Source organism: Dendropsophus ebraccatus, chromosome 13 (assembly GCF_027789765.1).
Source record: "Dendropsophus ebraccatus isolate aDenEbr1 chromosome 13, aDenEbr1.pat, whole genome shotgun sequence".
Lineage (NCBI taxonomy): Eukaryota > Metazoa > Chordata > Amphibia > Anura > Hylidae > Dendropsophus > Dendropsophus ebraccatus.
In genome coordinates, this window is record NC_091466.1 from 10445316 (window position 1) to 10472888 (window position 27573).

General features: G+C 46.2%; 1 protein-coding gene across 1 annotated transcript in view; it reads left to right on the forward strand.

Annotated features, from left to right (window-relative positions):
• The window catches only part of LOC138770410 (uncharacterized), a 61818-nt gene that overhangs the window by 12302 nt on the left and 21943 nt on the right, over positions 1-27573 (forward strand). The window contains exons 2-6 of the mRNA XM_069949512.1: positions 7087-7107; positions 16994-17245; positions 17995-18249; positions 21420-21668; positions 23618-23863. Of these exons, the coding sequence (XP_069805613.1) occupies positions 7087-7107; positions 16994-17245; positions 17995-18249; positions 21420-21668; positions 23618-23863 (1023 nt within the window). The remainder of the gene's footprint in view (positions 1-7086; positions 7108-16993; positions 17246-17994; positions 18250-21419; positions 21669-23617; positions 23864-27573) is intronic.

Genomic DNA, 27573 nt, shown 5'->3' on the forward strand with positions numbered 1-27573 from the left:
GCCCCCTCTATACTGTGCACCCCCTCTATACTGTGCCCCCTCTATACTGTGTACCCCCTTTATACTGAGCACACCCTCTATACTGTGCACCACCTCTATACTGTGCACCACCTCTATACTGTGTCTCCTTCTATACTGTGCCCCTTCTATACTGTGCACCCCCTCTATACTGTGCACCCCCTTTATACTGAGCACACCCTCTATACTGTGCACCACCTCTATACTGTGCACCACCTCTATACTGTGTCTCCTTCTATACTGTGCCCCTTCTATACTGTGTACCCCCTCTATACTGTGCACCCCCTCTATACTGTGCACCACCTCTATACTGTGTCTCCTTCTATACTGTGCCCCTTCTATACTGTGCACCCCCTCTATACTGTGCACCCCCTTTATACTGAGCACACCCTCTATACTGTGCACCACCTCTATACTGTGCACCACCTCTATACTGTGCCCCCCTCTATACTGTGCCCCCCTCTGTACTGTGTGCCCCCTCTATACTGTGCCCCCCTCTGTACTGTGTGCCCCCTCTATACTGTGCTCTCTGTCTATACTGTGAACTCCCTCTATACTGTGTCCCCTTCTATACTGTGCGCCCTCTATACTGTGTCCCCTTCTATACTGTGCGCCCTCTATACTGTGTCCCCTCTATACTGTGCCCCCTCTATACTGTGCCCCCTCTATACTGTGCACCACCTCTATACTGTGCCCCCCTCTATACTGTGCACCACCTCTATACTGTGTCCCCTTCTATACTGTGCACCCCATCTATACTGTGCATCCCCTCTATACTGTGCCCCCTCTATACTGTGCACCCTTTATACTGAGCACACCCTCTATACTGTGCACCACCTCTATACTGTGCATCCCTCTATACTGTGTCCCCTTCTATACTGTTCCCCTTCTATACTGTGCACCCCTTCTATACTGTGCCCCCCTCTATACTCTGCCCCCCCTCTATACTGTGCCCCCCTCTATACTGTGCCCCCCTCTATACTGTGCCCCCCTCTATACTGTGCCCCCTCTATACTGTGCACCCCCTCTATACTGTGTCCCCTTCTATACTGTTCCCCTTCTATACTGTGCACCCCTTCTATACTGTGCCCCCCTCTATACTGTGCCCCCCTCTATACTGTGCCCCCCTCTATACTGTGCCCCCCTCTATACTGTGCACCCCTCTATACTGTGTCCCCTTCTATACTGTGCCCCCCTCTATACTGTGCACCCCCTCTATACTGTGCTCTCTGTCTATACTGTGCCCCCTCTATACTGTGTCCCCTTCTATACTGTGCGCCCTCTATACTGTGTCCCCTCTATACTGTGCCCCCTCTATACTGTGCCCCCTCTATACTGTGCACCACCTCTATACTGTGCCCCCTCTATACTGTGCCCCCTCTATACTGTGCGCCCCCTCTATACTGTGCACCCCCTCTATACTGTGCCCCCTCTATACTGTGCACCCCTCTATACTGTGCACTCCCTCTATACTGTGCCCCCTCTATACTGTGCACCCTCTATACTGTGCCCCCTCTATACTGTGCCCCCTCTATACTGTGTCCTCTTCTATACTGTGCCCCCTCTATAGTGTGCACTCCCTCTATACTATGCACCCTCTATACTGTGCACCCCCTCTATACTGTGCCCCCTCTATACTGTGCACTCCTGTTTACCGTGCACCCCTCTATACTGTGCCCCCTTCTATACTGTGCCCCCTCTATACTGTGCACCCCCTCTGTACTGTGTGCCCCCTCTATACTGTGCCCCCCTCTGTACTGTGTGCCCCCTCTATACTGTGCTCTCTGTCTATACTGTGAACTCCCTCTATACTGTGTCCCCCTCTATACTGTGCCCCCTCTATACTGTGCCCCCCCTCTATACTGTGCACCCCCTCTATACTGTGCACCCCTCTATACTGTGCACCACCTCTATACTGTGCCCCCTCTATACTGTGCCCCCTCTATAGTGTGCACTCCTTCTATACTATGCACCCTCTATACTGTGCCCCCTCTATACTGTGCCCCCTCTATAGTGTGCACTCCCTCTATACTATGCACCCTCTATACTGTGCCCCCTCTATACTGTGTCCCCTTCTATACTGTGCGCCCCCTCTATACTGTGCACCCCCTCTATACTGTGCCCCCTCTATACTGTATGCCCCCTCTATACTGTGCCCCCTCTATACTGTGCACCCCTCTATACTGTGCACCCCCTCTATACTGTGCACCCCTCTATACTGTGCACCCCCTCTATACTATGCACCCTCTATACTGTGCTCTCCTCTATACTGTGCTCTCCTCTATACTGTGCCCCCTCTATACTGTGTCCCCTCTATACTGTGCACCCCTTCTATACTGTGTCCCCTCTATACTGTGTCCTCTTCTATACTGTGTCCCCTCTATACTGTGTCCTCTTCTATACTGTGCCCCCTCTATACTATGCACCCACTCTATACTGTGCCCCCCTCTATACTGTGTCTCCTTTATACTGTGCACCCCCTCTATACTATGCACCCCCTGTATACTGTGCCCCCCTCTATTTTTTGCCCCCTCTATACTGTGCACCCCCTCTATACTGTGCACCCCTCTATACTGTGCCCCCTCTATACTGTGCCCCCCCCTGTATACTGTGCACCCCCTCTATACTGTGCACCCCTCTATACTGTGCCCCCTCTATACTGTGCCCCCTCTATACTGTGCCCCCCTCTATACTGTGCCCCCCCTCTATACTGTGCCCCCCCTGTATACTGTGCCCCCCCTGTATACTGTGCACCCCTCTATACTGTGCACCCCCTCTATACTGTGCACCCCCTCTATACTGTGCCCCCCCTCTATACTGTGCCCCCCCTCTATACTGTGCACCCCCTCTATACTGTGCACCATCTCTATACTGTGCCCCCCCTCTATACTGTGCCCCCCCTCTATACTGTGCCCCCCTCTATACTGTGCACCCCCTCTATACTATGCACCCCCTCTATACTGTGCACTCCTCTATACTGTGCACCCCCTCTATACTGTGCCCTCCTCTATACTGTGCACCCCCTCTATACTGTGCACCCCCTCTATACTGTGCACCCCCTCTATACTGTGCCCCCCCTCTATACTGTGCACCATCTCTATACTGTGCCCCCCCTCTATACTGTGCCCCCCCTCTATACTGTGCCCACCTCTATACTGTGCACCCCCTCTATACTATGCACCCCCTCTATACTGTGCACCATCTCTATACTGTGCCCCCCCTCTATACTGTGCCCCCCCTCTATACTGTGCCCCCCTCTATACTGTGCACCCCCTCTATACTATGCACCCCCTCTATACTGTGCACCATCTCTATACTGTGCACCCCTCTATACTGTGCACCCCCTCTATACTGTGCACCCCTCTATACTGTGCACCACCTCTATACTGTGCACCCCCTCTATACTGTGCCCCCTCTATACTGTGCACCCCCTCTATACTGTGCACCCCCTCTATACTGTGCCCCCTCTATACTGTGCACCCCCTCTATACTGTGCACCCCCTCTATACTGTGCCCCCTCTATACTATGCACCCCCTCTATACTGTGCCCTCCATCTATACTGAGCGTCTCCTCTTTTAATAACCTTTGAGGATAAAATAATCTGATACATTACTTCACTTCACTTCTACTACAGTTCCCCCCCCCCCCCTGATCTTATATATAAGATTATATCTGAATAGCTGTGACTATATTATGCAGTACGGCAGCTTTTCCTTGAGTAACGGCATCTATAGGGACAGAAATGATGAATCCTTTTATATGTTTATAGTCTGGTGTATTCTCTATCCGTATAGCATTTATTGCACATCACATCTGATATCATTTTCTCACTTTCGGGTATAAAATTTCGGTTATTCCTTAGGTTTTAGTCATTTTTTATTTTTATCCTGTAAATGAGGAGGCTGTATTGTCTGAACAGCGTCAGTATACCGACCATTATAAGAAGACAGGAGAACATTTGGATCTTTTATTGATGAAACCGGAGACTTTTATTTGCATTGTTTTTTTTTTCTTTTTTATCTCTGTCTTCCAAGAGCTGTAAGTTTTTTATTTCTATCAGCATACCTTGTTTCTGTGGAAATTATTCTGCTAATTTTATTTTTATTCCTTTTTTTTAACATGGTTCACTTTGTGGTATACCTGTGTGTCAGACAATACCAGCAATATTATTATACATCTATGTTTTTTTTATGCTTTACTAATTAAAAACTAGTTAAAAAAATGCTAAAAATAAACCTTAGGTAATTCATTTGCATTTTTTGAATTCTAACACTTAAAATATAAAATATAGATAAAACATACCCAGCGCAAACATAGATACTATAAGAAAACAAATCAGAATAGTTATTATAAAACGGTGCTCTGGACGTATACAGATGAATGCCTCCTATATACAGTAGATGCCCAGTGTCCATACAGTGCCCTACATGTAGACATATGTGACCTATGTTTGATGGGAAGTCCCTGTATAGACGATGTTGATAGGAGATGTGTGCTGACGTTTTCCCCCCATGTCAATAAGCATAAGAAATCCATACTTATCAATGGACTAATGGGCTATGTAATAAAAAATCAGTGATCCTGGCATTTTTTTTTTAAAGCTTTTTGTTCACGCCGTAATAATACTGTTTTATTTAAATAGAGTAGACGATTACGCACGTTACCACATATAATATGTTTACTTATTTTATTACTTTTATGTGTTTTATGTATAAAATGGAAATGAGGGAATGGGGTAATTTAGGCTTTTATTGGGGGAGGGGCTTTGGGGCATTTTTAAAAAACATTTATTTATTTATTTTATTAAACTTTTTAAGTTCTATGGGATTTTTACACAGTCACAGTAGATTTCATACAGTGATCACTGCTATGCCATATGCTATGCAGTGTGATCGGGACCCCAGATTAAGGGGTTAACTGTAAACTTTCAAAGTCCCAGTCCCAGTATTGTATTGCCCCCCCCATAAGTTATACAAATCACCAATATACACAGCAGGACAGGCCGGACCTCTAGAGAATGGGACTTTCTCTTTACAGTGGCCAAGCGACCACAATGACTTAGGGGCCTACTCCACGGAGCGATAATCGGCCGTATTGGGCCGACTATCGATCCGTGGAATAGAGAGAACGATCAGCCGATGATCGTGTCATCGGCTGATCGTTTATTTAGGTTCAAACCTAAAATCGTTGTGCGCCACCCGCACATCGCTACGTGGAATAGCGGTGCGCGGCGGGCGACCGATGATTTAAAAACACCATACTTTACCTGTCCAGGCTGCAGGTCTTCTCCTGCTCTCCTTCTCCCGGTCCGCAGCAGCAGCTTCGGAGAGGCCTGTCTGAGCTGACAGACCGCTCAGCCAATCACTGGCCAGGACAGCTGCGGCCACTGATTCCCTGAGCGGTCTGTCAGCTCAGACAGGCCTCTCCAAAGCTGCTGCTGCGCGTGGGACCGGGAGAAGGAGCGCAGAAGACCTGAAGCCTGGACAGGTAAAGTATGAGGTTTAAACAAGGGCTGCAAGGACATTGGTAACGATGTCCCTGCTGCCCTCGCTAAACGATTATTCGGCCGTGGAATAGGCCCAGTAAACAAGCGCCGATCTAGCAGATCGGCGCTCGTTTACATTGTTGATCGGGCCCCCATCGGCCCATGGAATGGGACCCTTAGAGCTTGCTAATAATATACAGTAAAAAGTGAAAATAAAACCAACAGCTGCAACAATGGAAATTTTCTTGCTGACTTTCTTGCAGAACACTTATAGGAAACTAATACTTTGTTATCTCATCTCATACATTGCGGTTTCTCTTCTGTACTGGACGGTTGTTAACCGCAGTTTAGATGTCCGTTGTCTAGAGAATATCTGTTATTTCCTCTTTTCACAACTGCTGCATATATATAGCGTCACCACATACAATCTCCATAGATGAGAATACTGGTGGGGGTAAAGACCACTATAGGTGGAGAAGCCCCCCTCCCATCCATCTACTGCCTTTATGCAGCTGCTCCACTCCAGGGATATATATGCCGTGGTCCAGGGTGCTGGGTGCAGGTGTGGTGTGCTCTGGGCTCTGGTGTTTTGGTGCCTACTTGTCATGATGGCCAGGAGTGGTAGTACCCACCCCCGGACATACAGACACTGGACCTTTGGTAGAAGTGAGTAAGCTGCAAGTGAGGGTGCAGGTTCGGCGCAATGGAGAGTGAATGGAGAGTGGTATAAGGGCCGGGTAGTTGGTACTGTACTCTGCTGGGATGTGAGAAGAAGTACTTGACTGTAGATAAACTTCTCGTAAGTTTAGATATATCTCTGATATCTGACCGCCTTCTGCCTACACAGTATCAGTGACCTCCCTCCGAGTCCTATGCCTTTGTCTCTAGGTTAAACTCCCACTGAAGACCATCCCGAGTGGACAAGCGTCTGTCAGTAAGGTGCCTCGGCTTTCAGCTTCTTTGCCTTACTGGGGATCAGTCCCTCTGCATTTCCTTTAAGGGGTGACGGTGTTGACTGTAGAATCCACAGCGTAGACAAGGGTTGTCCTATTGTCGAGTTACCCCACCTCTAGGGTTCGGCACTGCATACTGAATGCGTCGGGGACGTGCACTGATTGGCTGAGCAGGACCGATGGAAACCAGGATCCTCACATGCAGCTGCGGTGCCGAGCAGGTAAATATGTGCTGCTGGCAGCGGGGGGTTAAAGGGGTTTTTCCGATTTAAAACTACTGAATAGGGAACAATTATGAGATTGCGTCGACCTACGGCTCTATAGAGAGATCCCTGGGGGGGGGGGGTCACAGACGTTGGACCCACCGCCATCTCATACTTGTTCCCTGTGGATAGGGGGATAAGTATTTTTAAATCGGAAAAGCCCTTTAACCTTATCAACTGTGTAACTATGGCATATCCTTATTCGAGGGCGGTAATATATGGACGAGGATACCAAATCTGCATGTTGAGCCTAAATGCATTATATGTAATGATGTCCATAGATGTTACAGAATTTCTTGATTCGATCATTTTCAGAGACATAAATGGCGGCTATATGTAACATTCTTTCTCTCTTCTCCCTTACAGACATGTGTATAAGAATTACAGGTGAGCACTGTCTATCACAATCTGTTTAATGCAGAACCTAACCAACCCCAAGGATATATTAAAATTAGAGATGAACGAAGCAGCTGGAAATTTGTTTCACAAGCTTCGTAAGTTTTGTTAAGATTCGCGTATTAAATCTTAACGAATTTCATTAAAACAGCCAAACGATGCTAATACTGGGACTATTACATAAGGGAGAATTTGTTAATTCTTGTTGTTGTAAAAGAGTCAAAAATCGGAAAATCACAATTTTAAAAAATGTCAATCAGCCAATTTCCGCTATGGAGTGGACCTCGGTGGATCAGCAGTGTAATATCAATTTTTTTCCCAGTACAGGAGTGGTGTGCGAGTACTGATTATGTAAGACGCACACTCCATTCAATGATCCCAGTAACTTGGTTTAAAGGGGTTATCCAGCACTACATGGCCACTTTCCTCCAGAGACAGCACGACTCTTGTCTCCAGTTGTTACACTTTGTGTGGATACTTTGTGGAAGCCTATGGCTGGTAGGGGTGTACACAGCAGACAACAGTCACAGTAAGTATATGCAGACTCACGTTTTGTTGCAGCAGCGCTGGATGATGTCCGGCAGGTGAGCAGAGTGTGGTTCAGCAGAGCTGGAGTTGGTAAGCGGCTGTTCCACTAACAGATCTGTAGGAAGATAGCACACAGCAGGAGCGGGTCCTGGGTAGGTGAGCGGCAGCGCCGCTGACAGACAGCAGGCAGGATGTGTAGCACTAGGTAAACCTTGCTGAGGAGTTTAAACAGCAGAGTGATCCCATGTGCAGCAGTAGTAATAATCAGGAGGTCTAGTAGCAGGACTCTGGAATAAGAGGACCGCAGCAATATACAAACAGGAGAGTCTGTAAGCTAGAGGCAGACAGAAGCTAAGTTCTAACTGATACTCAGGCAGGGAGGGGCACAGGTGCACACATTATTATAGCCTCAGAGAGCAGGTAAGATGGCCACTGAAGCTGCGGTGGCCATCTTGCAAAGAGGCAGACATGCCCAAAATCACAGCAAAACATAAAACCAGGACTGGATCCTAACACTACCCCCACCTCAGGAGCGGCCTCCGGACGCCCTCTGGCCAGGCTTTCCGGGCTGTCTTCGGTGGAACTCTGACACCAAACGGGGAGCATTAATATTGTTCACAGGTTCCCAAGAATTTTCTTCGGTTGGATACCCTTCCCACTTGACTAAATATTGTAGCCGGTTCCTATGGATCCTAGAGTCGAGAACTTCTTCCACCACAAATTGTTCCTCACCATCAATCAAAACCGGATCGGGTGGTTGGGCAGAGCGACCCGGGAACGGATTAGGGACAGCAGCCTTCAGTAGAGAGACATGGAATACTGGATGGACCTTCATGGTCTTGGGGAGCTTTAGCCGAACAGCCACTGCATTTATAATGGCACTTATTTTGAATGGACCCACAAACTTCTGTCCGAGCTTTGGAGAGGGTACTCTCAGTTTTAAATTTTTAGTGGAGAGCCAGACAGAATCTCCTACTTTGAACCTGGGTGCTGGTCTACGATACTGATCAGCTGATCTTTTATATCTCTCCTGGGCTGAGGTCAAAGTTTCCTTCAGCACATCCAAGTTTCGCTGAAGAGTTGCCACACGTTCTGCAACTGCTGGCATGGCGACATCAACTGGGAGCCTTGGCAGAATCTTGGGATGGAACCCCAGATTGGCATAGAAGGGTGACATCTTTGTGGAGGCACTCTGGGAGTTGTTGTAAGAGAACTCCGCCAGAGGGAGAAGATCCAGCCAATCATCCTGCAAATGACTGATGAAACAACGCAGGTACTGTTCTAAGGTCTGATTAGTCCGTTCAGTCTGGCCATTTGACTGTGGATGATAAGCAGATGACAAGCAGACCTTGATGTCCAATGCCGAGCAAAATCCTTGCCAGAATCTTGCCATAAATTGGGCTCCTCGGTCTGAAATGACCTCATCGGGGACCCCGTGTAGCCGAAAGACATTTTGAATAATTAACTCCACTGTGTCCTTCGCAGATGGTAGTCCAGAACAGGGTATGAAATGAGCAGCCTTGGTTAATCGGTCAACCACTACTAGAATGGTGTTCATTCCTTTAGAGGTGGGCAATTCGACAATGAAGTCCATAGAGATGGAGCCCCACGGACGAGAAGGCACCGGCAATGGTTGTAGTAGTCCAGTCGGAGCAGACCTGGGTGTCTTACACCTGGCACAGACATCACAGGAGCGGACATAACTCTTAACATCCCCCTGATAGCCAGGCCACCAGAAGAATCGCGAAACAAACTCCTGAGTCTTCTGTACCCCTTTATGACCTGCCACCTTTGAGTCATGCATCAGTTTCAGCACTCTTAATCTAGCAGTCTTAGGCACGTAAAGGCATTGGCCATGGAACCACACTCCATTTTTGAAAGTTAAGTGCACGTCATCAGCTGGCCGTGACAAAAGAGGGTCATTGGCATAGGCTTCCTTAAAGATATTGATTAGGTCTTGATTCTGTATCACTCCTACCACATTAGCATCTGGTATTATGGTCTTAGATGATGGTGTAGAATCTAATTCAGTAGAGAACATCCGGGAAAGAGCATCAGCTTTGCTGTTACGCGAACCTGGTCGGTAGGAGATGATGAAATTGAATTGGTTTAGGAATAGGCTCCAGCGAACTTGTCGGGGAGAAAGACATCTTGCCGATCGAACAAATTCTAAATTACGGTGATCAGTGAGTACAACAATTTGCTGAGAAGCTCCCTGCAAGTGATGCCTCCATTCCTTGAACGCAGAGATGATCGCCAATAGTTCCTTGTTTCCAACATCATAGTTCCTCTCAGCAGATGATAACTTTCGAGAGAAGAATGCGCAGGGGTGCAACAGACCTTTTTCTCCTGTTCTCTGGGATAAGACAGCCCCCACGGCACAATCTGAGGCGTCCATCTCAATTATGAATGCCAACTCTGGATCAGGATGTATTAATACTGGGGCAGTTGTGAATTTTGATTTAAGACGGGTGAAAGCCTCCTGGGCCTGAGGTGTCCAATGAAATACTGTCCCCTTCTTGGTAAGTTGGGTGATAGGACTGACGATCTCTGAAAAGTGCTTGATGAAGCGCCGGTAAAAGTTGGCAAAGCCTATAAAACGTTGTACCTCCCGGATGTTTTTTGGGACTGGCCAATCAATAATTGCTTGGATCTTGCTTGTATCCATATGCAACCCTTGTGGCGAGATGACATAGCCCAGAAACTGGATCTCAGTCTGGTGGAACTCACATTTTTCGAGTTTGATGTAAAGATGGTTTACTCGAAGACGGTCCAGAACAGTTCTCACATGTTCCTGATGCTCTTGCAGGGAATTGGAGAAGATAAGTATATCATCTAGGTAGACCACCATGAACTGATCCAAGAGATCCCGGAAGATGTCATTAGCCAGGTGCTGGAAAGTAGCTGGGGCATTGCAAAGCCCAAATGGCATCACGAGGTACTCAAAATGTCCATAGCGACACCGAAAGGCAGTCTTCCACTCGTCTCCAGGTCTAATCCGCACCAAATTGTAAGCTCCACGGAGATCTAATTTGGAGAAAATTTTGGCATGGCGAACTCTTTCCAGAAGTTCAGGAATCAGAGGAAGCGGATAGCGATTTCGGACTGTAACTTTATTCAGCTCCCGATAATCAATGCAGGGTCTAAGAGACCCATCTTTCTTTTTTACAAAGAAAATCGGAGCTCCCGCAGGGGATGAAGAAGGACGGATAAATCCCTTCGCCAGGTTCTCCTCAATGTACTCCTTGAGGGCCTTTAACTCTGGTCCGGCTAGGGGATAGATGTGACCAAAGGGTATCGCTGCACCGGGCAAAAGCTCAATCGGACAGTCATATGGCCGGTGTGGAGGAAGCTTATCCGCATTTTTCTTGTCGCATACATCCAAGAAGTCATGATAGACTGATGGAAAATTGTTAGAGATACTTTCAGGACCGGATTTGGCTAGGCAAATGGCTGAGGTTTTACTTGCTGGGAAGCGTATCTCCCTAGTTTCCCAATTGATAACTGGGTTCTGCTTCCTCAACCATGGGAGGCCTAAGATGATTGGAAAATGAGGAGAGGAGATGAGCATGAAAGAGAGTGTCTCTTGATGGTCGGGTGGCATGGAGACCCTCACGGGTTTAGTTTCCCGATCTATCGGCCCCGAGGTCAGGGGGGAACCATCCACGGTCTCCATAAGCACAGGTGAAGCTTTTAGTTGTGTAGCGATACCATGTTCTTTAGCAAAGGCAAGATCCATGAAGTTGCCACTGGCTCCGGAATCCACCATAGCTGAGGTGGGGACCCAGCAAGTGCTGGTCCAAATCTGAATAGGCAGGAAGCAGTGGGTCTCTTTCTTCTTCTTTTCAAGGTGTGGGGCCACAGAAGACAGGGTCTGAATTACTGCATTCAACTGCTGTGATGCTTCTGAGAGCTCTGATTCAGAGTCAGACAGGTCACCTTCGGCCACGGCTGCAGCTGTTCTGCGAGGCCGATTAGGGCAATTTATAAGAAAGTGGCCAGACTCTCCACAATAAAGACATAAACCTTCCCGCAGCCTGCGCTCTCTGCGAGCATTACTCTCTGATCTCTGTACTGCATCTAATTGCATCGGCTCGATCTCCTGTGGGGATCTATTGGAAGGTTCCCTGGGATATGCAGATGGGGAAGCTGATGGACTGTCCCTTCGATTCAGTGCTGCCCACTTCTCTTGTCTCCGTTCAGATAAGCGGATATCTATCCGAATGCAATGATGCACAAAATCTCCAAATTCTGAGGGAGCCTCACTGCGGGCCAGCTCATCCTTGATGGCGCTAGATAATCCCTTTCTAAACAGAGGGAGTTGTGCCTCAGAATTCCAAGCTGTATCAATGGCCCATCTCTTAAATTCCATGGCGTATTCCGTGACGGAACGTCGGCCCTGTCGGAGTGCCAATAAGTTGGTCTCTGCGGTGATGCGACGATTTGGATCATCAAACATTAGTCTCATGCCAGCAAGGAACTGAGTCAGACTGTTCAAACAGGGATCACCGGTCTCAATTAGCGGATTCGCCCATGCTAGCGCCTTGTGTGTCAAAAGCATGATGATACAGAGTACTTTGGCGCGATCATTCGGAAATTGGCTGGCGTGTGCATCAAAGTATAGCTGACACTGATTTACAAAGCCACGGAACTTGTCACGATCTCCACCAAACCTGAACGGTGGCAATTTCGGAGGACCCAGTACTGCAGCAGGGTGAGCTGGCATCTGCGCCTCAACAGAGGTGGTCCGAGCGCGCAAATCCTGGATTGCTATGTTAAGTTCATGCGCATTTTCATTTGCTTGTGTCTCCAGAGCAATTATTTTAGTCTTTAGCGACTGCACTTCAGTATGTATAGAAGATGTGATTTGATGAAGTCTCTTAATACGGGCTTCCAAATCCCCAGACCCAGCGGCCTCCATCTTGTGGGCCTGAGTATCCTGTTACACTTTGTGTGGATACTTTGTGGAAGCCTATGGCTGGTAGGGGTGTACACAGCAGACAACAGTCACAGTAAGTATATGCAGACTCACGTTTTGTTGCAGCAGCGCTGGATGATGTCCGGCAGGTGAGCAGAGTGTGGTTCAGCAGAGCTGGAGTTGGTAAGCGGCTGTTCCACTAACAGATCTGTAGGAAGATAGCACACAGCAGGAGCGGGTCCTGGGTAGGTGAGCGGCAGCGCCGCTGACAGACAGCAGGCAGGATGTGTAGCACTAGGTAAACCTTGCTGAGGAGTTTAAACAGCAGAGTGATCCCATGTGCAGCAGTAGTAATAATCAGGAGGTCTAGTAGCAGGACTCTGGAATAAGAGGACCGCAGCAATATACAAACAGGAGAGTCTGTAAGCTAGAGGCAGACAGAAGCTAAGTTCTAACTGATACTCAGGCAGGGAGGGGCACAGGTGCACACATTATTATAGCCTCAGAGAGCAGGTAAGATGGCCACTGAAGCTGCGGTGGCCATCTTGCAAAGAGGCAGACATGCCCAAAATCACAGCAAAACATAAAACCAGGACTGGATCCTAACACCAGTTTGGGTGGAGTTTTGCAATTCAATTCAATTGCAAACCACACCTGAACTGGAGACAAGAGCGGTGCTGTCTCTGCAAGAAAGTGGGCATATTTTTGTAGCGCTGGATAACCCCTTTAACTCAATAGTAGTTTACAGTGCCCAGTGAGTCAATAATATGGGTTGTGTTTTTACTGGTCCCATTGAATTCCTATAGGACCCCAGTTACTTGTAAACTGGACACTTGGTTGGCAGCTACGACAAACAATCCCCCACAATCAGCCCTCCTATCTTCTCCTCTCTGTCCCTCCTATCCTCTCCGTCCCTATATTGCTGTTAGTCTCTCCCTGCTCTGCTGTAACTGCCTGCTGCCATTCTGCTCTTTCCTCCACACACAGCCGACTGGCCACCTCCATTACCGAACCTCCTTATTTAGAGGGGGAGGTGCTGACATCACAGAGGGGCCTGCAGCTGATTGGATTGGCGCTAGGGATTATGGTAATCTCTTTCTCCCGCCAAGTGATGCTCCAGACAGCATGTGCTGCTGCCACTTTGTTTTTTGTGAATTTTCTTAACAAAATGGGTGGGAATTTGCTTTGCAGAACAAAGTAAATTGCCGGCCCGATTCGCTGCAAATTTTGATTCACTCATCTAATTAAAATTATTGAAAATCATTGTGAATTGATATAATTGAAGTACTTAGTTGTCCGTAATCTTCAGTCTTTGGTGACAATATCACTAATATGGTGGTGTACACCATGATATGGGTCCTGCAGACTCCTACCAGCAGCCATCACCTCTGCATTAGGCTTGTCAGGCTCTACTGGATCCCCACACTATAGGGACAGGAAACACAGTCGGCCTCTTCTGGCAACCTAAAGGGACCGCTGTTACTGTGGGGGATCATCTTTAATTTGCATTATATTGCCCAACAGTGAGCTGCACCTTTGTTGTGATGCCGACAGGGTTTTCCATGGGTTTACGAAAGTACCACTGGTAAGACCAGGAAAGTTTACTGCTATAGGTAAAGTCCAGTCCTGCCATCTTGTGAGCAAACCGCATTAATGCAGTGACAATTTTTTTCGGCATTTTGGCATATAAATGCAGCAACTCAAAAAGAGTACATGGATTACCCTGGGCCCCCAGCCTGTACGTCCAACCTAGACGCAGTGCACAGACACACTGACGCAGGGCCCTAGAGCAATGAGCTTACTCATATTAGTGCACCCTCTGTTCATTCTCTGAATAGTAGATGGTGCCCTGTGTAGGTCCCCCTGCAGTAGATGGCGCGTTCTGTGCATCCCCCATATATTAAATGCCCCCCTCTGTAGTCACCCCTTTAGTAGATGATTCTGTGTAGTCCCCCTTTAAGTCTATGGCCTCCAGTGTAGTCCTCCCTTATATACACTCACCGGCCACTTTATTAGGTACACCTGTCCAACTGCACGTTACCACTTGATTTCTAATCAGCCAATCACATGGCGGCATTTAGGCATGTAGACATGGTCAAGACAATCTCCTGCAGTTCAAACCGAGCATCAGTATGGGGAAGAAAGGTGATTTGAGGGCCTTTGAACGTGGCATGGTTGTTGGTGCCAGAAGGGCTGGTCTGAGTATTTCAGAAACTGCTGATCTACTGGGATTTTCACGCACAACCATCTCTAGGGTTTACAGAGAATGGTCCTAAAAAGAAAAAACATCCAGTGAGCGGCAGTTCTGTGGGCGGAAATGCCTTGTTGATGCCAGAGGTCAGAGGAGAATGGGCAGACTGGTTCGAGCTGATAGAAAGGCAACAGTGACTCAAATAGCCAACTGTTACAACCAAGGTAGGCAGAAGAGCATCTCTGAACGCACAGTACACAGTATGGGCTACAGCCGCAGAAGACCACACCGGGTGCCACTCCTTTCAGCTAAGAACAGGAAACTGAGGCTACAATTTGCACAAGCTCATCGAATTAGGACAGTAGAAGATTGGAAAAACGTTGCCTGGTCTGATGAGTCTCGATTTCTGCTGCGACATTCGGATGGTAGGGTCAGAATTTGGCGTCAACAACATGACAGCATGGATCCATCCTGCCTTGTATCAACGGTTCAGGCTGGTGGTGGTGGTGTCATGGTGTGGGGAATATTTTCTTGGCACTCTTTGGGCCCCTTGGTACCAATTGTTGCATCGTTGCAACGCCACAGCCTACCTGAGTATTGTTGCTGACCATGTCCATCCCTTTATGACCACAATGTACCCAACATCTGATGGCTACTTTCAGCAGGATAATGCGCCATGTCATAAAGCTAGAATGATCTCAGACTGGTTTCTTGAACATGACAATGAGGTCACTGTACTCCAATGGCCTCCACAGTCACCAGATCTCAATCCAATAGAGCATCTTTGGGATGTGGTGGAACGGGAGATTCGCATCATGGATGTGCAGCCGACAAATCTGCGGCAACTGTGTGATGTCATCATGTCAATATGGACCAAAATCTCTGAGGAAGCTTCCAGCACCTTGTTGTATCTATGCCACCAAGAATTGAGGCAGTTCTGAAGGCAAAAGGGGGTCCAACCCGTTACTAGCATGGTGTACCTAATAAAGTGGCCGGTGAGTGTATATAGCCAGTATATTGCCCCCAATGTAGCCCCCCCCCCTTAAAGGGCCATTGAGCACACAAAAAAAAAACACACAAAAAAAACAGAAAAAAATCCCCTTCCACACACTCCCCTGTCACTGCAGCTCTGCCGACCTCTTCTGGTACAGGCAATGTTTGTCACAGATGCTGCCTGTGCCGGAAGTCCCGGCCACCTGTCAGCGCTGTGTAATTGATGGAACGCTAAGAGGTGGGCTGGATTCCTGGGGCAGGCACCATCTATAACCGGAAGACAGAAGAGGACAGCGTGCCAGGATAGTTGCAGCAACTGTGGGGCATGTATGAGGTAAGGGTTTTTTTTTATCCTTTGACGTAGGTGGTTTGGACCGCGGTGGGTCCACCAAAAGCCTCAGCCGGCGCCTAAACCACCCACATCATAATCCGCCACTGGGTAGTAGTCCCGTTACAGTCTGGTCATGATGCCCATGGTGGCTAGGATTCTCCACCAGACCTTCTGTTGGCGCACTGAGATGGTGTTAGCGTTCTTCTGGCTGGTGTAAGGTGGCCTGTCCTTGACGTTAAAGTACAAAAAGGGAATACATAGCGTTGAATAGATACTGTTACTCACCATTTCCTTTACTTGACAAGATAGCAGAACACTTCCAAGATGGAGGCACACAGTATTTAGAACACAGTTGCGAAAATTGGGCTTGCTGAACTGAATCGGAATTTTACATAGACTCACTCGCTGACACCTTACCCCAGATTATACAGTAAATGGGACCGACACAGTTTACTGTATACTGGTAGTACCAGATAACTGCAGCTGAATTCCCATTTAAATGAATGGTATCTGGCGCCACCACTATACAATGGATGGCACAGGGCTTCTGGCCTGTACTGATGATTGGCGGGAGCCTCAGGTGTTGGAACCCCACTGGTCAGTCATATATTCAAGGAATACACCTTTAAATGAGCACTGTACATCATGCATCATGTTTTTGTGGCTGATATAGACATAGAAGGAGCTCTAGGAATATGCAGTCAGATATATATTCTGTATTCCTATATGTATTACTGTATGTGGAGAGTTATCTTACCTTGTGCAGATGCCCATAGAAACCAATTAGATTCCTGCTGTCTTTTTGAATTTTTTTTTAATCTGATTGGTTGCTAAGGGCAACTGCTCCTCAGTACAAGGATTGATAAATCTTACTGTTTCCGTATACTATATACTTTAATACCTGTGATATTTCCAGAAGCTTCTGTGAGGCCCGCAGTGACCTTCACCCCAATCTGGAACAGGATCCTATATGGAGACTCTGTAACAATGAGCTGTGATGTGGACGTCGCTGTGGAGGGAAACGTCACCTGGTACAGGAACTATGAGAGGATCCATACAGGAGGAGCTTATACCATACAGTCTGCCCAGTCCGGGGATAGTGGGGATTACTGGTGCGGGACCAGTGAGGAGGATATCAGTGAGGCTGTGACACTCAGTGTTGTACATGGTGAGTCGATCCATGTACAGACAATGGGGGGCACATTTATCAAACATGGGCCCTAGTGTACGCAACCGAAATGACGCAGATTTTGGCCTTTTCTGCGATGTGTGCCAGACGTAAGCCCCGCAGGGGCAGGAGGGGGTGAGGGGACTCCTCTCGCACCTAATATATCAAAGTTTACACGTAAACCATGGCAGAGGCCTACATCTGCTCCAGAGCAGGTATAGATGTATACATCCCTGCACAAGCCCTGTGACAGGTGCAGGTCCTGACGGCTTTACTAAGGGGGAAGGGGGGGGGTTCAACCTCTGTGCCCCCTCTCTCTAAATTGGCTTCCCAGCATCTTTGTTATGAATACAGCACTTGGATCTTTCCGGAGGCTTCATAGAGAATAAATGGAGCTGCGGGTCACATGCAGATCTGTGACTCTGCAGTCTCATACTTGTCTCCTATCCTGTGGATAGGGTACATGTAAGTTTAAATTGGTTACCCCTTTAAGAACCGCTTATGAGTATGGTAATCTTAATAAATGCCCCCCATAGTATATATGTGTCTGTGTGTATATATATATATATATATATATATATACTGTATATATATATATATATATATATATATATATATATATATATATATATAAAAAAATAAATTTTAAATTAAAAGATGGAAAGCAATATAATAGTCACATTTCCTGTAAAACCATCAGGCAGTATATATGTCCTACAGAGACTCCAGCTGTGATCTGTGTCCCTTAGGTCCGCTCGTCCTGCAGTCACCGCCCTACATACATGAAGGAGAGGACCTGTCACTGAGATGTCACAGCGGCTCCATGGATTACCAGGGACTAATAGAGTTTTATAGGAACAATGAAATGATCCATTCATCTGCCAGTGACTCTGTATTCCTGGTTGGGGACCATAGAGATGAGACGGCTGTATACAGGTGTACAAAACAAGTACTGATTCCGGTCTATAGTACACACAGCGATGAGACCGACATCAGCGATCAAGGTAAATCTTGTCCGACCTATATATTCTCCATGTGATTGTAAACCAGGTGTCTGTCTGGTCACATCCTCTATATATCATCCAACACTATCACCAGTAGTTACATCACTGTACTCACAGTCCTCTCTATTCTCACTTTATAGTCATGTTACACTGCGCCTAAAAAAAAAAGCTAAAACACACAAGCATTAAATGGTAAAGGAAAATTATTATAGTTATACACAGACACAAGCAAACATTATTAATATTGGAAATGGATAATGTACAAATTTCTGTTCCTAAGCATGAAGCCCCATTAGGAATAATCTTTTTCTAGTTACATTATTTAACCCCTTAAGGACGGGGCCCATTTTTGTTTTTGCATTTACGGTTTTTCCTCCTTGTGTTTAAAAGGCCATAGCACTTGCATTTTTCCACCTAGCCCTTATTTTTTGCGTCACTAATTGTACTTTGCAATGACAGGCTGAATTTTTGCATTTGGTACACTACGAAACCAGGAAAAAATTCAAAGTGTGGTGAAATTGAAAAAAAACAAACGCATTTCTTTTATTTGGGGGAACTTGGTTTTTACGCCATTCACCCTGGGGTAAAACTGACTTGTTATGCATGTTCCTCAAGTCGTTACGATTAAAACGATATATAACATGTATAACTTTTATTGTATCTGATGGCCTGTAAAAAATTCAAACCATTGTTAACAAATATACTGTACGTTCCTTAAAATCGCTCCATTCCCAGGCCTATAACGCTTTTATCCTTTGGTCTATGGGGCTGTGTCAGGTGTCATTTTTTGCGCCATGATGTGTTCTTTCTATTGGTACCTTGATTGCGCATATGCGACTTTTTGATAGCTTTTTATTACATTTTTTCTGGATTTGATGCTACCAAAAATGCGCAATTTTGCACTTTGGGATTTTTTTGCACTGACGCCGTTTACCGTGCGAGATCAGGAATGTGATTAATTAATAGTTCGGCCGATTACGCACGCGGCGATACCAAACATGTTTATTTATTTATTTGTTTACTTTTATTCAAAACCTGGGAAAAGGGGGGTGATTCAGACTTTTATTAGGGGAGGGGGCTTTTTACTATAAACAACACTTTTTTTTTTTTTTTTTTTTTTTTTACACTTATACTAGAAGCCCCCCTGGGGTTAGGGTTATTCCCCCTGGGGGACTTCTGGTATATATGATTTGATCTCTCATTGAGATCTTTGCTGTATAGATATACAGCAAAGATCAATGAGATAGGCACTCGTTTGCTTTCGGCTGCTGCAGCCAGAAGTAAACGAGTGCCGAGCCAGGGACGGCGCCATCTTGGATGAGTCCCCGGCCGGCATCAGACAACGTCCCGGAGGAGCGATCTCCCCCACTAGACACCAGGGAACGGTTGCCTCCGATTAGCTAATTAGTGGGCACGGCGATCAGACCGTGCCCGCTAATAGCAGCGGTCCCGGGCTACACGCGGCACCCGGGACGGCGGCGCTTCAAAGCGGGGTCGCCGCGCGGCCCCGCTTTGAAGTGCTAATGAGGACATATGACGTACGGGTACGTCATATGTCCTTAAGAGGTTAAAGGGGTTGGTAACAATTATTTTTTTTTTAAATCAACCAATGCCAGAAAGCGACAGAGATTTGTAAGTTACTTCTATTTAAAAATCTCCAGTACTTATCAGCAGCTGTATGTCCTGTATGTAGTGGCGTATTCTCTCCAGTGTGACACAGTGCTCTCTGCTGCCGCCTCTGTCCATGTCAGGAACTGTCCAGAGCAGTAGCAAATTGCAGTTGAAAACCTCTCCTTCTCTCCAGACTGGAAAGAATACTCCACTTCCTGCAGGACATACAGTAGTTGATAAGTACTGAAAGGTTTTTTTAATAGAAGTAAATTGCAAATCTCTGGCACTTTATGGCACCAGTTGATTTGAAAGAAAAAAAACATTTGAACAATCCCTTTAAAAAGCAACAAAAATTATAATATAAATTACTAACAGAGGAGGATTTAACACCTAATTGCTTAGACAGTAGAGGGCCCTGTGGCCTACAGCTGGGGGTTGAGGGTTTAGAAAGAACAATGCCATACCACCTGCTAGTATAGCGGAGACACTCAGGACCCGTTCACACCTTAGTAATTCTTGCGGAATTCATTGACTAGGATGTGCACCCTCTGCCGAAAGAATTGACATACGGAGGGCACAATCGGCTCAGCGGGGCGTCCAGACGCTGGGAGCCCCCGGAGCGCGACCCAGTAATGTATGCACCAGGCCTGGGGGGGTTAAGGGGGCTGCCACTTACATACAGCGGGATGACAATTCCCCTGTGAGTATGTAATCCTATAGAAAGTGACTGGGAAGGGATCCGCAGCGAATCAGTTACGTGTGAACCCAGCCTAAAGGTGCAGTATAGATAATACCAAGTTCTTATACACAAGGTGCAGTTTGTTAGCTGGAGCTGTTGGCAGGTCAGGGTTCCTGTTAATACTTGAAATCATTGCTTCAGCAGGTGGTCTGACACTATAGAAACCCTGCAAACGTTTCAGTTCAGTTACTGGAGACTAGTGTGGGAGACTTGGCGACTTGAGGAAACAGGCGGACTACCTTAAGGGGGACCTATCCAATCAGGGCAGTCCTCTGCTGTAAGAACTCTAACCACTTTGGAGTCCGTGGTGATAAACTTGAAGAACAACCTGTACTCACAGCTACAAAGATCTGTCTATTGCTGGGTGAGGGCACCGAGTGACACGTCCAGTAGTATAGGCTCCAGTTAAGGGAGAAGCAGCCATTGGGATTACCCTTAGGTCCTGGCGAGTTGCAGAGGGGTACGTCAGTAAATATGCTCTTCTTCAATTTGATGGTACTGTGTGACTTCACTGCAATGGTGGTTGGTCAGTAGAGTATAGCTCAGACAGGTGGTAGGTTGTCGTGACGCAGCACACAGGTATGAAGGCACACCTGCTTTTAGTTCCTGCAAGACATACAGCAGTTGATAAGTACTGGAAGACTGGAGATTTTTAAATAGAAGTAAATTACAAGTCTGTAAAACTGTCTGAAACCAGCTGATTTGAAAGAAAAAGATTTTCCCTGGAGTGCCCCTTTAAACATTCAGCCATATCTACCATGTGATTATATATTCTTTGATTATTACTGTCGTCTCCTCTGACCAATGTGATGTTTTGCAGGAGCTGCCGCCCCCATCAGGGTGACCTTCTATCCAGACTGGAGAAAGATCTTCACAGGAGAGGAAATAACAATGATGTGTAATGGAGATGGCTATGGGCCATATTACTGGTATAGAGATGATGGATTACTGAGGAATACTACTGGGAATCTTATTAATATCCCTTCTGCCCAGAGAAGTGACAGTGGGACATACCGGTGTGTGACCGGCTCTGGGAATAGTTCTGCAGTCAGGCTGGATGTCAGTGATGGTGAGTTCACTAGTGCGTGTATCTCATACCATATCCAGATAGAAAATAATGTAACAGACGGCGCTCCAATAGTGGGAAGAAAAGCTGGTTTATTCACCTATCAGGTGGGCAACGTTTCGATTCCACCATGTATTCCCTTTAAGCTTGTGTGTGAACCTTGCCTAAGAACTATAGGCAACTACTCAGCAGAATAATACAGTAGAATACAGGCTCTGCACGCCATACAGAAACATAGAAGGATGTTGGCAGAAAAAGACCCTTTTTATTATCTTAGGATAGATATTCGTATATACCAGGCAAGTTTACATTGTGTACCCTACTGTTTTACATTTGGAAACATTGAACTGCAGTTTCCATTATTTTGACCACTTATCTAGTAATGCTAAATCATTTTCCATATTACTGACCCCTCCAGGAATATTAACCCAATTACACACTATTATATCATCAGCAAATAGACAAACCTTACCTACCAATCCAATTCACTTACAAACATATTGAAAAGAATAGGACCCAGATACAGGATAGTGATAATAGAATAGGACCCAATGATTACAGTGCAGTTACATCCAGTGACTGATAGGTGACATCTTCTCTTATTGGAGTTGGTCAATTTCTCTTTAGTTTGTTTGGACAGGCGCCATGACGATTTCTGCCAGTCACAACTGGTCTCTGCAGTATATTCCTAACACCTTGGACTCTACACTCACCCAGCACCCTCCTTATGACAGCCACCGACAACTTCTCTTCTAGGAAGCAGGCAGCTTCATGTCTGAAGCCACTAAAGACCTGGAGCACTTTCACCCTTTGGGGCACATGCACATTGGATGAGGGATGTAATTTTTTTGAGTGTGCACCCCAAAGGAGGAGGACACTCCAGGGATTCTAGTAGTTATAGGCATAAAGCTGGAGGTGAGTGACACTTTTAGGCCATGTTCACAAGGTGTAAGAGACCGTCTGTTCCATGACCCGGCGGTCTCTGAAATAATCAGAAAAGACCGGAGCGGACGGTCTCTGAAAATGATCTTTTCGGCCACATAGTCCTGATGCGGGCGCATCTGTGCGCACCTGCATCATAACTCTCCACAGCACACTATGAAGCTTGCGGCCACAGCCACTCGCTTCATAGTGTGCACTGACATTGTTTCCTACAGGCGCTATTCAATGAATAGCGGGCGCCGAAAACTGACATATCAGTTCTTGGCAGTGCCGCGAGGGATCCCGGACGGAGTGTATACGATGTGCATACGCTCTGGCCGGGATCCCATAGAAGGCAACGCAACGTATGTTTTTTGTACAAAGTAAGGCCGTTGTTGCCGATAGCAACAACGACCGTACTTTTACGAAAACATACGTTGTGTGAACTTAGCCTTAATATGTATACAACAGAGTATACTCAGTCCCCATCACCAGAGTCCTAAAAAGGACTTTTGGATAGCTGCGGATTGCTAACTATTACTAGCTATATACCAGTATACTATTTCGTAGAACCTAATCGCCTGCCTGACTAACCGCACTAAGCCTACACTACCTCTGTCCCTGCTCCAGCAGCTCTTCCTGACAACTAACAGCAACTGAGTTGAGCATCTGGAGACCTGCGTCTATATACACCCAGGTCAGCTGATGCAGCCTGCCAATCACTGTTATGTGAGTGGCTAACATAGGACCTCCCACCCCCTTCCCTACATGTCTATTGGCTGATTAAAGCCGCCGAACATGCAAGGTGGAGACTATTAAATCTATTTGAGCACCATGCGGTATTCGTTCGAGTATTGAGTGCTCTAACGTTTCAGCAAATAGTGAGCACGGACAACCATGTTCGCTCATCTCTAATGATAACATATCAGTAATAACACCATCCGATCCTGTATATTCTGGAGTAATAACAAATGACATTGTGTGTTCTTCCTCTATTATCGCTGCTGTTATTTTATTACATTGTATTTTAGGCCCGGTCATCCTGCAGGCTTCTCTCCATGTATCTAACGGAGGTATATTTATGAGTTGTCGCAGTCGGCCTGAGTATTATGTAAACTCAACAAGCATCTATAAAGGTGATATACTTCTACCGGACTCGGGAGATAAAGTGCTGCACCACAGAGAAGCAGATACAGCCGTGAGATACAGATGTGAGAGAAGACTATACATCTATAATCCTGTATCCTACACTGAGTCCGTGTCTGTTCCCATCAGAGGTAAATCTTCTTATTTACAGGAGTATACAGAAAGGACATATTATTGGAGTGAAGGCGGCTGTATATATGTATATATATAGAGAGAGAGAGAGAGTGTGAGTTTTGCTCAAAAGTTTACATACCCCGGCAGTTTTTTCAGAGAATATGAATGATAATACAACTAGCGATGAGCGAACCGGTTCGGCCGGTATGGGATCCGGTTCGGATTTTTCCAAAAGTCTGAGTCCAATCGGATTCGGATTTTTGGAAGTCCGCTCCGAATTTTTTATTTTTTTTTGCTTTCTGTGCTTGAAAACCTGTCAACCACAGAAAATGATGGAAACACCACAGAAATGGACAGGAAACAGCAGTAATACAGGGATCGGCATTACCGGGGTTAGCGATCCTCTGCAATAATGCCGATCCCTGTATTGGTTAATATATTTAATTAATAAAACACATTTTCGTTCTAATAAAGTCACTTTCGTTGTTCAATTCAATTAAAACCAATCCATACTTGTGCAATTAAATATACTGTTAAAATAAATATATATAAATAAATGTATATATATATATATATATATATATACACATATATATATATATATATATTTTTTTTTACAGTATATTTAATTGCAAAAGTATAGATTTGTTTTATTTAAATTATTGAACAACAAAAGTGACTTTATTAGAACGGAAATGTGTTTTATTAATTAAATATTAACTATTACAGGAAGCTCTATTAAAGCCGGTAATTCATTGTCATGACTGGCAGGAGTAGACAAGAGAAGAGACAGTGGGCCCTAGATCTGAACCCACCCACTGTCACCTGCCTACTTGCCTCAGTCGACCCTAAACGGTCGCGGACAACCATGGAGTCGGTCCCTACACTGCGTAGGTGAATACATAAAACGTAGACAGACAAACGAAACACAATAGAGGATAGTCAACTAGCAGGGTCAAAACCAAACAGACAACGCAGTACAAAATCAGAAGGAGAGCGGATAGTCAAATGTCAGGCAAGAGGTCAGAACACGGGTAGAGCAATAGCAAGGGGATTAGGACAGGGAACGCTGGGAAAGGAGCAGGGGAGCTGGGACTAGAAACAACTAATAACCAGCAGGGAACTGAGGATCTGACTGCTTTTTATCCTGGATCAGAGACTAGGACCAGCTCTGATCCCAGCACCAAGCTCAGCTGAACAGATCTAGCAGTGCAGTAACCCCTGCACTGCCAGAAGTCTGACAGGCAAGGCAGGTGTGGCTGGAAAGTAAAACACAGTTCATTCAGTGCAAACACAGACAGAAATTCAGCGCTTCCTCGGCCGCCCGGCATGGACTGAGGAGCGCAAAGTCACATTCCTAACAGTACCCCCCCTCTTATGAGGGGCCTCAGGACCCTCACTCAAAGGACGAGGCTTAGAGGGGTTACAATTATGAAATTGTCTAATGAGACGAGGAGCGTGGACATCTCGGCTTGCCACCCAAGTCCGTTCTTCCGGGCCGAACCCCTTCCAATGAATGAGGTATTGAACGGAGTTCTGCACCCGGCGAGAGTCCAGAATTTTCTCAATTTCAAACTCAAGCTCCCCTTGAATGACCAGGGGATCTGGAGGAATAGACGGCAACACAGGAGTGATATACCTTTTCAATAGAGCCTTATGGAACACATTATGAATTTTCATGACTCTTGGCAATTGCAACCTGAAAGAAACAGGGTTAATTATCTCAGTGATGACATATGGCCCAATGTATTTGGGTGCCAGTTTTCCAGACGGAACCCTAAGTTTCAAGTTTTTGGTGGAAAGCCACACCTTGTCACCCACTAGGTATTCTGGGCCAGATATGCGTCTTTTGTTGGCTTGTTTTTTCAATAATTCCTGGGCTTTAACCAAGTTCTCAAGAGCTTGGGCCCAGACTGTGCACAGTCTTCTATAGGTTTTTTCAGCTGACGGGTTAACAGATTCAGCAGCATGCGCAGATGAAAACCTCGGATTAAAACCATAATTGCAGAAAAACGGCGACATTTTGGTAGAATGATTTTCTCTATTATTGAGGGCGAATTCTGCCAAGGACAAATACTCCTTCCATTTGTCCTGGGCACTAGAAACAAAGCATCTTAGAAATTGTTCTAATGATTGGTTGACTCTTTCAGTCTGCCCATTGGTCTGAGGATGGAAGGCAGATGAAAATGCCAACGAAGTCCCCAATCGACCACAGAACTCCCTCCAGAACTTAGAGACAAACTGCACCCCTCTATCAGACACAATGTTCTCTGGAACCCCATGAAGTCGTAAAATATGATTGATGAACAGAGATGCTAACGTACGTGCATTAGGGAGTTTCTTAAGGGGAATCAGATGACACATTTTAGAAAATCTATCAGTTACGACCCAGATAACAGTCTTCCCTTTTGAAGGTGGCAAGTCAGTGATAAAATCCATTGAAATGTGGGTCCAGGGTCTCTCAGGCAAAGGGAGAGGATGTAGAAGACCTTCAGGTAATCTACGAGGAACCTTGGACCTGGCACAGACCTCACAGGCCTCAACAAACAGTTTAGTATCTCTGGCCCAAGACGGCCACCAATAATACCGTGAGAGCAGATACTTTGTGCCAGCAATGCCCGGGTGACCTGCTAAAACTGAACAGTGGGTCTCTTCAAGAACTCTGAGTCGAAGGTTGGGGGGTACAAAGAGTTTTCCCTCCGGGATGTTCCTAGGGGCTAGGGATTGTGAATCTACCACCTGGGCGGCAAGGTCAGGTTGGAGGGTGGCAACGACCACACCTGGTGCTAAAATAGTCTCAGGTTCTTCCCTGGGGGCATTGCTGGCCTCAAAGCTGCGAGACAGAGCATCCGCTCGGACATTCTTAGAACCCGGACGGAAGGTAATTTCAAAATGGAACCTGGTAAAAAATAACGCCCACCTTGCCTGTCGAGGAGTAAGGCGCTTAGCTTTATCAAGGTATAAGAGATTTTTATGATCAGTCAAAACCCTGATCTTATGTTTAGCCCCTTCAAGGAAGTGTCTCCACTCATCAAAGGCCCATTTAATGGCCAACAACTCCCTGTTACCAATGTCATAATTACATTCAGTTTTAGAGAACTTCCTTGAAAAATAGGCTACAGGTCTAAGATTAGTGAGGGTCTCGGAACCTTGTGAGAGGACCGCTCCAACCCCCACTTCTGAAGCATCTACCTCGATGATGAATGGCTGATCTAAATCCGGCTGAATAAGCACTGGGGCCTCAGAAAAACATTTTTTCAACTGTCCAAATGCCTGTACAGCTTCGGGACTCCAGTTCACAAGATCAGCTCCTTTTCTGGTTAAGTCAGTCAGTGGTTTGGCAATGACTGAGAAGCCTTTAATAAATTTTCTATAATAATTGGCAAATCCTAAAAATCGTTGCAGGGCCTTTAGACTAGTAGGTCGTTCCCATTTCTCAATAGCAGCCACCTTCAGTGGGTCCATACAGAAGGAGTTAGGGGTGATAATGTAACCCAGAAAAGAGACCTTTTGGATCCCGAACTGGCATTTGGACAGTTTAGCGTACAGATGGTTCAATCTGAGCAATTCCATAACCTTACGAACATGAGCTATGTGTGAGGCCCAATCAGGAGAGAAGATTAAAATGTCATCCAGATAAACTACTAAAAATTGCCCAAGATATTTACGGAAAACATCATTAACAAAATGTTGAAAAACTGCCGGCGCTTTGCTTAACCCAAATGGC